The sequence below is a fragment of the Pristiophorus japonicus genome, chromosome 13, assembly GCF_044704955.1.
Source record: "Pristiophorus japonicus isolate sPriJap1 chromosome 13, sPriJap1.hap1, whole genome shotgun sequence".
NCBI lineage: Eukaryota > Metazoa > Chordata > Chondrichthyes > Pristiophoridae > Pristiophorus > Pristiophorus japonicus.
The window spans coordinates 193,059,780-193,075,192 of NC_091989.1; the positions used below are offsets into that span (position 1 = coordinate 193,059,780).

The following is a 15,413-nucleotide window of genomic DNA, read 5'->3' on the forward strand; positions in this document are numbered from 1 at the left end:
CCTAATGCCCCTGCCCATATCCCACTCACTGCCCTGCCCATATCCTACCCACAGCCCTGCTCATATCCCACCTAATGCCCCTGCCCATATCCCACTCACTGCCCTGCCCATATCCCACCTAATGCCCCTGCCCATATCCCACCTAATGCCCCTGCCCATATCCCACTCACTGCACTGCCCATATCCTACTCACTGCCCTGCCCATATCCCACCTAATGCCCCTGCCCATATACCACCCACTGCCCTGCCCATATCCCACTCACTGCCCTGCCCATATCCCACCTAATGCCCCTGCTCATATCCCACCTAATGCCCCTGCCCATATCCCACTCACTGCCCTGCCCATATCCTACCCACTGCCCTGCTCATATCCCACCTAATGCCCCTGCCCATATCCCACCCACTGCCCCTGCCCATATCCTACTCACTGCCCCTGCCCATATCCCACTCACTGCCCCTGCCCATATCCCACTCACTGCCCTGCCCATATCCCACCTAATGCCCCTGCCCATATACCACCCACTGCCCTGCCCATATCCCACTCACTGCCCTGCCTATATCCCACCTAATGCCCCTGCCCACATCCCACCCAATGCCTCTGCCCATATCCTACCTCTCTCCTGCCCCTTGACAAAAGCCAACATCCTTTTTTAAAAACCTCACCAAGATGGACCATCTTATTCCCATTCCTAATTGCTCCAGCACCCAATGAGCTGGGAGTGGACCATCTCATTCCCATTCTCTGCAGTAACATTCCCAGGAATACACGGGCACCAGATGAGCTAAGAACACAGACTAGTAAACAAATTCTCCATAAAACCTATTCCAAATGTGTCCTATTGAGCCCTGAATCATGTTTCCCTTATTTCTCCTGCAGACTTTCTCTCCTCTGTCCACTGGTCTGTTCCACAAGGCCATCCTGCAGAGTGGGAGCGCTCTGATGCCAGGAATGCTGCCACCACTGTCAACCCAGCTCGCTCACGTGAGTTTGTTCAGGCCACGCCGTGACTGTGAGGGACATGATTCGAAGGGTTTGTTCAAAGTGAACCTCACGGTGCGGTGACCTGAGCATTGACCTTTCACCTCCAGAGCCTCCGGTCAAATCTAATGGCGGGCTTATTGAGCAGGTTTAGTGTGGCATTTGTTCAGTATGGGGGCTGGATCAGGAGAAACCTCTTTACCCAGAGAGCGGTGAGAATGTGGAACTCGCTGCCACAGGGAGTGGTTGAGGCGAATAGTATCGATGCATTTAAGGGGAGGCTAGACATATGAGGGAGAAGGGAATAGAGGGTTACGCCGATCGATTTTGATGAGGAAAGAGGGGAGGAGGCTCGAGTGGAGCATAAACGGCCGTATGGACTGGTTGGGCCGAATGGCCTGTTTCTGTGCCGTATATCCTGTGCAATCATCAGTGAAGAGATAATGACCAGATAATCTGTTTTTGTGATGTTGGTTGAGGGATAAATATTGGCCCAGGACACCAGGGAGAACTCCCCTGCTCTTCTTCGACATAGTGTCATGGGATCTTTTACGTCCACTCCAAGAGAGCACACGGCACCTCCAGCAGTGCAGCGCTCCCTCAGTGCTGGATTTTATGCTCAAGTTTCTGAAGTGACAGTTTGGCTCAGTGATAGGACACGTACCTCTGATTTTGAAGATTGTGGGTTCAAGTCCCGCTCCAAGAATCTGATCACCTAATCCAGGATGATAACCCCAGTGCAGTACTGAGGGAGTGCTGCATTGTTAAAGATGCCACCTTTCAGATGAGATGTTAAACCGAGGTCCCATCTGCTTGTTAAGGTGGGTGTAAAAGATCTGGAGAGCTGGGGATTTCCTCCTGATCTCCTGCTAAATACTTAACCCTCAAGTCACACCACCAAAAACTGATTAGCTGGCCTTGGACAGGGTGCAGAGGAGATCTGCCAGAATTAGACCAGGGAATGTGGGGCTTCAGGTATGTAGAGAGACTGGAGAAGCTGAGGTTGCTCTCCTTCGAGCAGAGAAGGTTAAGAAGAGATTTGATAGAGATGTTCAACATTATGAAGGATTTTGATAGAGTGAATAAGGAGAAATTGTTTCCAGGGGCAGGAGGGTCGGTAACCAGAGGGACACAGATTGAAGGTTATTGGCAAAAGAACCAGAGGCGACATGAGGAAAATATTTTTTACGCAGCGAGTTGTTGTGATCGGGAACGCGCTGCCTGAAAGGGCGGTGGGAGCAGATTCAATAGTAACTTTCAAACAGGGAATTGGGAAATGCTCGGAAGGGATATTAAGTTGCAGGTCTATGAGGAAAGAGCAGGGGGAGTGGGACTAATTGGATCCTCAACCAAAGAGCTGGCAAAGGAAGAATGGGCCGAATGGCCTCCTTCTGTGCTGTATTGCTCTATGATCTACCACATTGCTGTTTGTGGGATCTTGCTGTGTGCCAATTGGTTGCTGTGACTGCCTACCAAACAACTGTGACTTCTAAAGTACTTCATTGGCTGTGGACTGTGGGACATCCTAAGCGCATGAAAACGTCGCTATTTAAATGCAAGTCCTTGCTGATGATGAGGTGTCGAGGGAAGAGATGGGGCTGGGTCAGAGGATGATGTATAAGATGGAAGGGAGCAAACCGTATGGAGAAGGAAGATCGGGAGTATTTCTTTACCACACCACGTTTGATCAATACAAGGAATGGACTTCCCAGTAGTGTAACATAGGAACAGGAGGAGACCATTCAGCCCCTCGAGCCTGTTCCAACATTCAATGAGATCGTGGCTGACCTAACTCCATATCCCTGACTTTGGCCCATATCCTTTAATACCTTTGATTAACAAAAAGCTATCAATCGCCGATTTAAAATTAACAATTGACCCAGCATCAATTGCCGTTTGCGGAAGAGAGTTCCAAACCTCTCCCACCCTGTGTGTGTAGAAGTGTTTAGTAATGTCACTCCTGAGAGGTCTGGCTCTAATGTTTAGACTATGCTCCCTAGTCATAGACTCCCCAACCAGCAGGAATAGCTTCTCTCTATTTGCCCTATCTGTTCCCCTTAATATCCTGAAAACTTCCATCAAATTATCCCTTCAATTTCTAAACTTCAGGGGATTCCTAGTTTGTGTACTCTCTCCTTGTAATTTAACCCCTTGGAGTCCAGGTATCATTTCAGTAAGCCCATGCTGCACTCCTTCCTACGGTGTGGTGCCCAGAATTGCTCACAGTAGCGGGAATGTAGGAGAAGTCATTTGAGAAATGGTTGAAGGATGTGGTGAGGGGACAGTAGGTGACTGAGATAGGTTGGGCAGAATGGCTCTTGGCATACGCTGGCTGGGGACGCTGGGAGGGCACTGGGAAGAACATGAAGGACCTCACATGTCTGATCTTCTCCTTTACAGGAAACTGGTGAGATAGCGGGTTGCAGTAACACAGAATCCCAGCTCCTCCTGGAGTGCCTCAGGAACAAGACAGAAGAGGAGATGTCCCAAATCATCACAAGTGTGGTACGTTTCTTTAAAAAAAAATATATATAGATATTTGTTTTTTTGAGTTTGATCATGCGAGCCGGAAAGGCGATCACTAATATTATGTCACGTAAGACCCTTACAGACAGTAAGAGGAATTTTTCATTCCCTGTTCAACTGAGGCCCCGTCTGCCTGTTTGAGAGAGATATTAAAAGATCCCGTCAATCTATTGGAAGAAGAATGCCCCCCACCCTCCCCCAGTGTCCTTGGCCAACATTTGCTGCAGGAGTTCCCCAGGGCAGTGTCCTAGGCCCAATCATCTTCAGCCACTTCATCAATGACCTTCCCTCCATCATAAGGTCAGAAGTGGGGATGTTCGCTGATGACTGCACAGTGTTCAGTGCCATTCACAACTCCTCAGATAATGGAGCAGTCCGTGCCCGCATACAGCAAGACCTGGACAACATTCAGGCTTGGGCTGATAAATGGCAAGTAACATTCGCACCACACAAGTGCCAGGCAATGACCATCTCCAACAAGTGAGAGTCTAACCACCGCCCCTTGACATTCAATGGCATTACCATCGCTGAATCCCCCACCATCAACATCCTGGGGGTCACCATTGACCAGAAACTTAACTGGACCAGCCACATAAATACTGTGGCTACAAGAGTGGGTCAGAGGCTGGGTATTCTGCGGCAAGTGTCTCACCTCCTGACTCCCCAAAGCCTTTCCACCATCTACAAGGCACAAGTTAGGAGTGTGATGGAACACTCTCCGCTTGCCTGGATGAGTGCAGCTCCAACAACACTCGAAGCTCATCATCATCCAGGACAAAGCAGCCGCTTGATCGGCCCCCCATCCCCCACCTTCAACACTCACTCCCTCCACCACCGGCGCACCGTGGCTGCAGTGTGTACCATCTACAAGATGCACTGCAGCAACTCGCCAAGACTTCTTCGGCAGCACCTCCCAAACCCGCGACCTCTACCACCTAGAAGGACAAGGGCAGCAGGCGCTTGGGAACACCACCACCTCCACGTTCCCCTCCCAGTCACACACCATCCTGACTTGGAAATATATCGGCCGTTCCTTCATCGTCGCTGGGTCACAATCCTGGAACTCCCTCCCTAACAGCACTGTGGGAGTACCTTCACCACACGGACTGCAGCGGTTCAAGAAGACGGCTCACCACCACCTTCTCAAGGGGTGATTAGGGATGGGCAATAAATGCTGGCCCCGCCTGCTCTCAGGTGGATGTAAAAGATCCCATGACACTATATCGAAGACGAGCAGGAGAGTTCTCTCCGGTGTCCTGGCCAATATTTATCCATCAACCAGCATCAAAAAAACAGATTATCTGGCCATTGTCACATTGTGGGAGCTTGCTGTGCGCAAATTGGCTGTTTCCTACATTACAACAGTGACTACTCTTCAAAAAGTGCTTCATTTGCTGTAAAGCACTTTGCAACATCCCAAGGTGATGAACGGCGTTATATAAATGCAAATTCTTTATTAACCGTTTCTTCCCCCTCTGATTGCTGTTTCAGAACGAACTCTACCAGTTAATTCCTGCCGTGGTTGACAAGTATTTCCTTCCTGATGATCCTCAGCAAATGTTCCGGGACGGAAGGTTCCAGAAGATCCCGTACCTGCTGGGGGTGACCACTGAAGAGGCAGTAAAGAGTCTCGTGCACCCAGAGGTAACGTCAGTCAAAGGTCGGCTAATTGGTGTCCTGTTTGACCGTGAGCTGAACATCTGACCTCATAATCCCCTCCATCAGCAAGGTCCCCTACCTCCAGCTCCATAACATCGCCCATCTCCGCCCCTGCCTCCGCTCATCTGCTGCTGCAACCCTCATCCAGTACCATTACACTAGCCTCCATTATTGCAACGCTCTCCTGGCCGGCCTCCCATCTTCCACCTTACATAAACTTGGGTTCATCCAAAACTCAACTGACCCGTGTCCTAACTCACACCGAGTCTCACTCACCCATCGCCCCCTGTGCTCGCTGCCCCGTGTCCTAACTCACACCGAGTCCCGCTCACCCATCGCCCCCTGTGCTCGCTGCCCCGTGTCCTAACTCGCATCGAGTCCCGCTCACCCATCACCCCCTGTGCTCGCTGCCTCGTGTCCTAACTCGCACCGAGTCCCGCTCACCCATCGCCCCCTGTGCTCGCTGCCCCATGTCCTAACTTGCACCGAGTCCCGCTCACCCATCACCCCCTGTGCTCGCTGACCCGTGTCCTAACTCGCACCGAGTCCTGCTCACCCATCACCTCCTGTGCTCGCTGACCCGTGTCCTAACTCGCACCGAGTCCTGCTCACCCATCACCCCCTGTGCTCGCTGCCCCGTGTCCTAACTCTCACCGAGTCCTGCTCACCCATCACCCCCTGTGCTCGCTGCCCCGTGTCCTAACTCGCACCGAGTCCCGCTCACCCATCACCCCCTGTGCTCGCTGCCCCGTGTCCTAACTCGCACCGAGTCCCGCTCACCCATCACCCCCTGTGCTCACTGCCCCGTGTCATAACTCGCACCGAGTCCCGCTCACCCATCACCCCCTGTGCTCACTGCCCCGTGTCCTAACTCGCACCGAGTCCCGCTCACCCATCACCCCCTGTGCTCGCTGCCCCATGTCCTAACTCGCACCGAGTCCTGCTCACCCATCACCCCCTGTGCTCGCTGACCTACATTGGCTTCCGGTCCAGCAACACCTCGATTTTAAAATTCTCATCCCTGTGTTCAAATCTCTCTCGCCCCTCCCTATCTCTCTGGCCTCACAACCTCCCCGAGATCTCTGCGCTCCTCCACTTCTGGCCTCTTGCTCATCCCCGATTTTAATTGCCCTGCCATCAGTCGGCATGCCTTCAGCTGCCTGGGCCACAAGCTCTAGAATTCCCTCCCTAAACCTCTCTGCCTCTCCGCCTCGCTCTCTTTCTTTAAGATGCTCCTTAAAACCTACCTCTTTGACCAAGCTTTTGGTCACATGTCCTAATGTGCCTCGGTGTGATATTTTGTTTGATAACCGCTCTTGCGAAGTGCCTTGGAATAGAAACATAGAAAACAGGTGCAGGAGTAGGCCATTCGGCCCTTCGAGCCTGCTCCACCATTCAATAAGATCATGGCTGATCATTCCCTCAGTACCCCTTTCCTGCTTTCTCTCCATACCCCTTGATCCCTTTAGCCGTGAGGGCCACATCTAACTCCCTCTTAAATATATCCAATGAACTGGGATCAACAACTCTCTGCGGTAGGGAATTCCACAGGTTAACAACTCTCTGAGTGAAGAAGTTTCTCCTCATCTCACTCTGAAATGGCTTACCCCTTATCCTTAGACTGTGTCCCCTGGTTCTGGACTTACCCAACATCGGGAACATTCTTCCTGCATCTAACCTGTCCAGTCCCGTCAGAATTTTATATGTTTCTATGAGATCCCCTCTCATCCTTCTAAACTCCAGTGAATACAGGCCCAGTCGATCTAGTCTCTCCTCATATGTCAGTCCTGCCATCCCGGGAATCAGTCTGATGAACATTCATTGCACTCCCTCAATAGCAAGAATGTCTTTCCTCAGATTAGGAGACCAAAACTGAACACAATATTCCAGGTGAGGCCTCACCAAGGCCCTGTACAACTGCAGTAAGACCTCCCTGCTCCTATACTCAAATCCCCTAGCTATGAAGGCCAACATGCCATTTGCCTTCTTCACCGCCTGCTGTACCTGCATGCCAACTTTCAATGACTGATGAACCATGACACCCAGGTCTCGTTGCACCTTCCCTTTTCCTAATCTGTCACCATTCAGATAATATTCTGCCTTCATGTTTTTGCCCCCAAAGTGGATAACCTCACATTTATCCACATTATACTGCATCTGCCTTGTATTTGCCCACTCACCTAACCTGTCCAAGTCACCCTGCAGCCTCTTAGCATCCTCCTCACAGCTCACACCGCCACCCAGCTTAGTGTCATCTGCAAACTTGAAGATATTACACTCAATTCCTTCATTTAAATTATTAATAATTATATTGTAAAGAGCTGGGGTCCCAGCACTGAGCCCTGCGGCACCCCACTAGTCACTGCCTGCCATTCTGAAAAGGACCCATTTATCCCGACTCTCTGCTTCCTGTCTGCCAACCAGTTCTCTATCCACATCAGTACATTACCCCCAATACATGCGCTTTGATTTTGCACACCAATCTCTTGTAGGACCTTGTCAAAAGCCTTTTGAAAGTCCAAATACACCACATCCACTGGTTCTCCCATGTCCACTCTACTAGTTACATTCTCAAAAAATTCGAGAAGATTTGTCAAGCATGATTTCCCTTTCATAAATTCATGCTGACTTGGACTGATCCTGTCACTGCTTTCCAAATGCACTGCTATTTAATCTTTAATAATTGATTCCAACATTTTCCCCACTACTGAGGTCAGGCTAACTGGTCTATAATTACCCGTTTTCTCTCTCCCTCCTTTTTTAAAAAGTGGTGTTACATTAGTTACCCTCCAGTCCATAGGAACTGATCCAGAGTCGATAGACTGTTGGAAAATGATCACCAAAGCATCCACTATTTCTAGGACCACTTCCTTAAGTACTCTGGGATGCAGACTATCAGGCCCCGGGGATTTATCGGCCTTCAATCCCATCAATTTCCCTAACACAATTTCCCGCCTACTAAGGATATCCTTCAGTTCCTCCTTCTCATTAGCCCCTCGGTCCCCCAGTATTTCAGGAAGGTTATTTGTGTCTTCCTTCGTGAAGACAGAACCAAAGTATTTGTTTAACTGGTCTGCCATTTCTTTGTTCCCCATTATAAATTCACCTGAATCTGACTGCAAGGGACCTACATTTGTCTTCACTAATCTTTTTCTCTTCACATATCTTTAGAAGCTTTTGCAGTCAGTTTTTATGTTCCCCACAAGCTTCCTCTCATACTCTATTTCCCCCCTCCTAATTAAACCCATAGTCTTCCTCTGATGAATTCTAAATTTCTCCCAGTCCTCAGATTTGCTGCTTTTTCTGGCCAATTTATATGCCTCTTCCTTGAATTTAACACTATCCTTAATTTCCCTTGTTAGCCACGGTTGAGCCACCTTCCCCGTTTTATTTTTACTCCAGACAGGGATGTACAGTTGTTGAAGTTCATCCATGTGATCTTTAAATGTTTGCCATTGCCTATCCACCGTCAACCATTTAAGTATCATTTGCCAGTCTATTCTAGCCAACTCACGTCTCATACCATCGATGTTACCTTTCTTTAAGTTCAGGACCCTAGTCTCTGAATTAACTGTGTCACTCTCCATCTTAATAAAGAATTCTACCAAATTATGATCGCTCTTCCCCAAGGGGCTTCGCACAACAAGATTTCTAATTAGTCCTTTTTCATTACACAACACCCAGTCTTGGATGGCCAGCTCTCTGGTTGGTTCCTCGACATATTGGTCTAGAAAACCATCCCTAATAGACTCCAGGAAATCCTCCTCCACCATATTGCTAGCCCAATCAATATGTAGATTAAAGTAGCACATGATAACTGCTGTACCTTTATTACACGCATCCCTAATTTCTTGTTTGTTGCTGTCCCCAACCTCACTGCTACTGTTTGGTGGTCTGTACACAACTCCCATTAGCGTTTTCTGCCCTTTGGTGTTCCGCAGCTCCACCCATACCGATTCCACATCATCCAAGCTAATGTCCTTCCTTACTGTTGCGTTAATTTCCTCTTTAACCAGCAATGTTACCCCACCTCCTTTTCCTTTCTGTTTATCCTTCCTGAATATTGAATACCCCTGGATGTTGTGTTCCCAGCCTTGGTCACCCCGGAGGATGTTTTACTACATTAAAGGCGCTATATAAATGCAAGTTGTTCCAGCAGCGAAGACCTGGTGAGTGCCTGGGATGTGCGCATTGGCCACATCCAAATGAAGTGACCCCCCGTCCCCCACTGAGCCCGAAAGGGTCAGGGCTGGAAGGACCAATCTCAGAGTCACGGCCTCACAGCCAAGCCTCTCGGGTGAACGCTTCCTGTAGCCACGGTTCTACATCCTGGCACCAGATGCTGATTTCCTCCATCTCTCTCTCTCTCTCGAGCATTTTCAGATCTAACGCAAGTGATGGCTGGAGGCAGCACCAATAGAGAACTCCCACCCTATCCATAATAAAAGAAAAGAAAGACTCATTTCTACAGCATTTTTCACAACCTCCGAAAGTGCTTTACAGCCAATGCTTTACTTTTGAAGTGTAGTCACTGTTGTAATGTGGGAAACGCAGCAGCCAATTTGCGCACAGCAAGCTCCCACTCACAGCAATGTGATAATGACCAGATAATCTGTTTTAGTGATGTTGGTTGAGGGATAAATATTGGCCCAGGACACCGGGGAGAACTCCCCTGCTCTTCTTCAAAATAGTGCCATGGGATCTTTTATGTCCACCTGAGAGAGCAGACGGGGCCTCGGTCTAACATCTCATCTGAAAGATGGCACCTCCGACAGTGCAGCGCTCCCTCTGTACTGCCCCTCCGACAGTGCACCGCTCCCTCAGTACTGCCCCTCTGACAGTGCAGCGCTCCCTCTGTACTGCCCCTCCGACAGTGCGCCGCTCCCTCAGTACTGCCCCTCCGACAGTGCAGTGCTCCCTCTGTACTGCCCCTCCGACAGTGCGCCGCTCCCTCAGTACTGCCCCTCTGACAGTGCAGCGCCCCCTCTGACAGTGCAGCGCTCCCTCTGTACTGCCCCTCCGACAGTGCAGCGCTCCCTCAGTACTGCCCCTCCGACAGTGCAGCGCTCCCTCTGTACTGCCCCTCCGACAGTGCGCCACTCCCTCAGTACTGCCCCTCTGACAGTGCAGCGCTCCCTCTGTACTGCCCCTCCGACAGTGCAGTGCTCTCTCAATACTGCCCCTCCGACAGTGCAGCGCTCCTTCTGTACTGCCCCTCCGACAGTGCAGTGCTCTCTCAGTACTGCCCCTCCGACAGTGCAGCGCTCCTTCTGTACTGCCCCTCCGACAGTGCAGCGCTCCCTCTGTACTGCCCCTCCGACAGTGCGCCACTCCCTCAGTACTGCCCCTCTGACAGTGCAGCGCTCCCTCAGTACTGCCCCTCCGACAGTGCAGCGCTCCTTCTGTACTGCCCCTCCGACAGTGCAGCGCTCCCTCAGTACTGCCCCTCTGACAGTGCAGCGCTCCCTCTGTACTGCCCCTCTGACAGTGCAGCGCTCCCTCTGTACTGCACCTCCGACAGTGCAGCGCTCCCTCAGTACTGCCCCTCCGACAGTGCGGCGCTCCCTCAGTACTGCCCCTCCGACAGTGCAGCACTCCCTCATTAGCCCCTCCGACAGTGCGACGCTCCCTCAGTACTGCCCCTCCGACAGTGCGGCGCTCCCTCAGTACTGCCCCTCCAACAGTGTGGCGCTCCCTCAGGTCTGCACTGGGAGCATTCAGCCTAGATTTTCGTGCTCAAGTCACTGGAGTGGGACTTGAACCCACGACCTTCTGACTCAGGTGAGAGTGCTGCCCACTGAGCCATGTTGACACCCTTGACTGTAAATCGGTTTGTGTGTGGCCATATTGTTGAGCGAGTCTCCTACACTCCGTAATACGATCGCTCGGGATATTATTCGAATGTTTAAACCTACTCTTCATTCTTCCACAGACGATCATTCCACCCAACTGGGAAGCAGGAATAACTAGAGAGCAAATTATGGAGAAAATAAACATGTACCTCACACCAATAGTAAGGCACTTTTGATTTTTGCATTTTTCTACCTGGCACATTGGGTCGAAGTATCTTTATGCTTGGCTCTGTGTCCCCGAGTGAGTGGGTTGTAGCTCCCTCCTGCAATTACTACCCGACCTCTTCTTCATCTTGTAATCTGTCTAAGACTTGAATACAGCTCCATATCTGGGCAGACCTTTGTAACCAAGAAATAGGAGAGAAGACAAAGTAAGTCAAGGGTTGTGTGGAGGACACCAAGCTTAGACCTAGAGCCTGTACATTGTCGGAGGGAGGGGAGACTGAGGGAGGCGAGGAGTTCAGCATTTTGAGGTCCAGGGGAAAGAATGAGTTGGAGTAGGTGCGAAGAGTCTTGATTTCGACACTGTGAGGACACAGGAGGAGGAGACGTCGGATGGAGGGTTTGGAACTCAGGAGGAACAGGAGAAGAAAGTTCAGAGGAGAGCTGACTGCAGTGGAACTGACAAAACAGGAAAAATGGAAGAAGTCTGTGACGGAGAGATTGCAGGCGAGAGATTGTGAGATGGATCATTCATTGGACAATAAGCTTTGTCTCCCATCCTGTCCCAGATTGCAATGGGGTACCAACAAACTTCTCCCGATATGGACAGTAATGCCTCAGATTGCTCGTATGTGGTTTTACTGCCACAATTACCCACTCGGTGCGCTTCCAGTATCCAAGTGTCTAGAAAGGCCAAATGCTGGAAAGGGAGCCCAGTGAGAGTGAGCTTGGCTCAGTCAGTATTGCTCCCACCTCTGGGTCAGAAGGTCACAAGTACAAACCCCAAGGTCAGGGGTACAAGTCCTAGGTCACAGGTAGAGAAGGTGGAACATACGAGCAATGACAGACAGGTAAAGGCCATTTGGTCCATCGAGCCTGTCCCACGCAATTGCGATACCGTGTGTATCACAACATATACACTCCACCCCACCCCAAACCCTGTGATCTCCTGGGAGAGGCAAAAAAACAGATTAAAAACCCAGGCCAATTTGGGGAAAAGAATCTGGGTAATTCCTCTCCGACCCATCTAGCCGATCAAAACTAGTCCAGGAGATCACTTTGGCCATTAAATTCCCACAGTACCTAGGTCCAAGGTCAGGGGTCCAAGGTCCAAGGTCAGGGGTCCAAGATCCAAGGTCCAAGGTCAGGGGTCCAAGGTCCAAGGTCAGAGGTCCAAGGTCCAAGGTCAGGGGTCCAAGGTCCAAGGTCAGGATGACAAGGTCCAAGGTCACGGGGAGAAGGTCCAAGGTCAGGATGACAAGGTCCAAGGTCACGGGGAGAAGGTCCAAGGTCACGGGGAGAAGGTCTAAGGTCAAGATGACAAGGTCTAAGGTCACGGGTAGAAGATCTAGGTCGGAAGTACAGACCCCACCCCAGGATCTTATTATAATCTCTTCCGGATGCTGATTGACCTGTCTGCATTTTTTTGATGCAATATTTTGTTGTTGTGGGACACACAGTGATTTAACTTTCTGATTAGTTTGGTGAGGAAAATGGAGCGCTGATTTTTGACGAATACTTTAAGGACGTGCACGACCCTGTCATTCTGAAGGAACGTTACCTCGACATGTTCGGTGATGTCTTTATAGCTATTCCAACTCTGAGAGCGGCCCAGTACTACAAAGGTGAGCACAAAGTGCCGCGGGTCTGTTGCCAGGAAATACTCAGGCCACAGTTAACATCAATGTGAGAATACAAGGGCTTACATTCCATTTCATGTCATTTTATAGTTACATGGTTTACCTGGGTCAAAGAATACTATACAATGGGAGCAAATGGGAAAGGGATTTGGGTCCATTGGGATTGTGTACAATGGGAGTGAGTGGGAAGGGGTTTAGGTCCATTGGGATTCTATACAATGGGAGTGAATGGGAAGGGGTTTGGGCCCATTGGGATTGTGTACAATGGGAGGGATGGGAAGGGGTTTGGATCTATTGGGATTCCAGATTGGGGTTGTTGTTGGTGAATGAATTGTATTTGCTTTATCCGCTGTTGCTTTAGTAACTCTCTTTGATGTTTGGTTTGCAGACGCTGGGAACCCTGTGTTTTTATATGAATTCCAGCACCGTGCAAGCTTCTATAAAAGAAAAATACCCCAATTCACGAGAGCTCCCCACGGGGCTGAGCTGTCCTTTGTGTTAGGGGGGCCCTTCATCCCTTCTTTTGATGTATTACTCGGTAAGGAGCTTAAAATGTCAGGGAACGGTAATGATCTGAAATGTGGCTGTGATGGTGTCGTGGTTTACGGCAATAGTCCAGAACCTGCGAGCTCATGGAACGTTGTGATATCAAATTCAGTAAATTTGGTTAACTGTCCACTGATACTAGGAGAGAAATAAGTATCGGGTGCTGCTGTTTGTTGTAAAAAGGCCATCTGGTTCACTGTAGTCCAGGAACGAGCACCCACCGTCCCTATCCAACGTGGCTTACGAGGTTCTCCAGTCCCACACTGCATGGTCGGCACTGAACGTGATCGGAGGGAGCCCAGCAAGCCACTCAGTTATACAACAGTTACTGCAGAACATAACCCGAAGGAACAGCACCTCAACTTCCATTTAGGCCCTTTACAGCCTTCTGGACTCAACACCAAGTTCAACAATTTCAAACTTTAAACTCAGCCTATATTTCTTTTCCTCTTCTTCTTCACCCCTTTTTTTTTCTCTTTCCCACAGCAGCTGATAATTATTCTGCCATTCACACCCTATTTAGACTCATCTTTTGTTTCCTAACTTGTGCCATTACCATCTCAATTGGGCCCATCATCCCATTTGTCTCTCTAATCTCTCCTGTCTTCTACCCTATCACTGACCTTCCTTTGTGTTCTCTCCTCCCCTCCCCCTTTCACTGCCCCTGCACTTCCTTAACAATCCGTTGCATCTCGAACTTTTCCAGTTCTGACGAAGGGTCACAGACCCGAAACATTAACTCTGTTTCTCTCTCCACGGACACTGCCTGACCCGCTGAGTATTTCCAGCACTTTTTGTTTTTATTTCAGATTCCAGCATCCGCATTATTTTGTTTTTGTATCATCATCATCAGAGGCAGTCCCTCGGAATCGAGGAAGACTTGTTTCACTCTAAAAATGAGTCCTTAGGTGGTTGAACAGTCCAATACAAGAACCACAGTCTCTGTCACAGGGTGGGACAGACAGTGGTTGAGGGAAGGGGAGGGTGGGACTGGTTTGCCGCACGCTCCTTCCGCTGCCTGTGCTTGGTTTCTGCACGCTCTCAGCGATAAGACTCGAGGTGCTCAGCACCCTCCCGGATGCACTTCCTCCACTTAGGGCGGTCTTTGGCCAGGGACTCCCAGGTGTCGGTGGGGATGTTGCATTTTATCAGGGAGGCTTTGAGGGTGTCCTTGTAATGTTTCCTCTGCCCACCTTTGACCCTAAGAGCAATCACCATCTTCTCGGGGCAACTAAGGATAGGCAATATATGAGTCTTGTATTCCCTGTTAACAATTTTAAAAAAATCAAACCATCACGATCCAGGTGCAATACTACTTGCTGCAAGGTTGCGTAAAATTAAGATAAATTTATATTCGCGGAACAACCAACTGAACAGCAAAATTATCTAGCCATGCTGGATAGGTCTTTAGGAACTCATCCCTAAAGGACCACAGTGAACAAGTTGGACATTTACAATAAACAATACAAAAGAAAGACTTACATTTCTATAGCGCCTTTCACGACCAATGGACATCTCAAAGCACTTTACAGCTAATGAAGTACTTTTAGAGTGTAGTTACTGTGGGAAAAGCAGCAGCCAATTTGCGCACAGCAAACTCCCACAACAGCAATGTGATAATGACCAGATAATCTGTTTTTGTTGTGTTGATTGAGGGATAAATATTAACCAGGACACTGGGGATAACTCCCCGGCTCTTCCTCGAAATAGTGCCGTGGGATCTTTTACACCCCCCCCCCCCCCACCGAGGGGGCAGACAGGGCCTCGGTTTAACGTCTCATCTGAAAGACGGCACCTCCGACAGTGCAGCACTCCCTCAGCACTGCACTGGAGTGTCAGCCTGGATTTATGTGCTCAAGTGCCTGGAATGGGACCCAAAACCCCCTGACTCAGAGGCGAGAGCGCTGCCCACTGAGCCACAGCTGACACACCAAATAGCAAAACTATTGTCCTAATAATTAAAATTCACAGAAGTGTTTATATAGAATGAAGCCTGTGTTGCATACTGATGAATATGGGAACAGAGTGAGGCCATTCAGCCCCTCGAGC

General features: G+C 49.8%; 1 protein-coding gene across 1 annotated transcript in view; it reads left to right on the forward strand.

Annotated features, from left to right (window-relative positions):
* LOC139278229 (cocaine esterase-like) overlaps positions 1-15,413 on the forward strand; it is a 93,763-nt gene that overhangs the window by 68,279 nt on the left and 10,071 nt on the right. The window contains exons 6-11 of the mRNA XM_070896872.1: positions 878-982; positions 3,380-3,484; positions 4,997-5,149; positions 11,097-11,177; positions 12,659-12,803; positions 13,207-13,356. Of these exons, the coding sequence (XP_070752973.1) occupies positions 878-982; positions 3,380-3,484; positions 4,997-5,149; positions 11,097-11,177; positions 12,659-12,803; positions 13,207-13,356 (739 nt within the window). The remainder of the gene's footprint in view (positions 1-877; positions 983-3,379; positions 3,485-4,996; positions 5,150-11,096; positions 11,178-12,658; positions 12,804-13,206; positions 13,357-15,413) is intronic.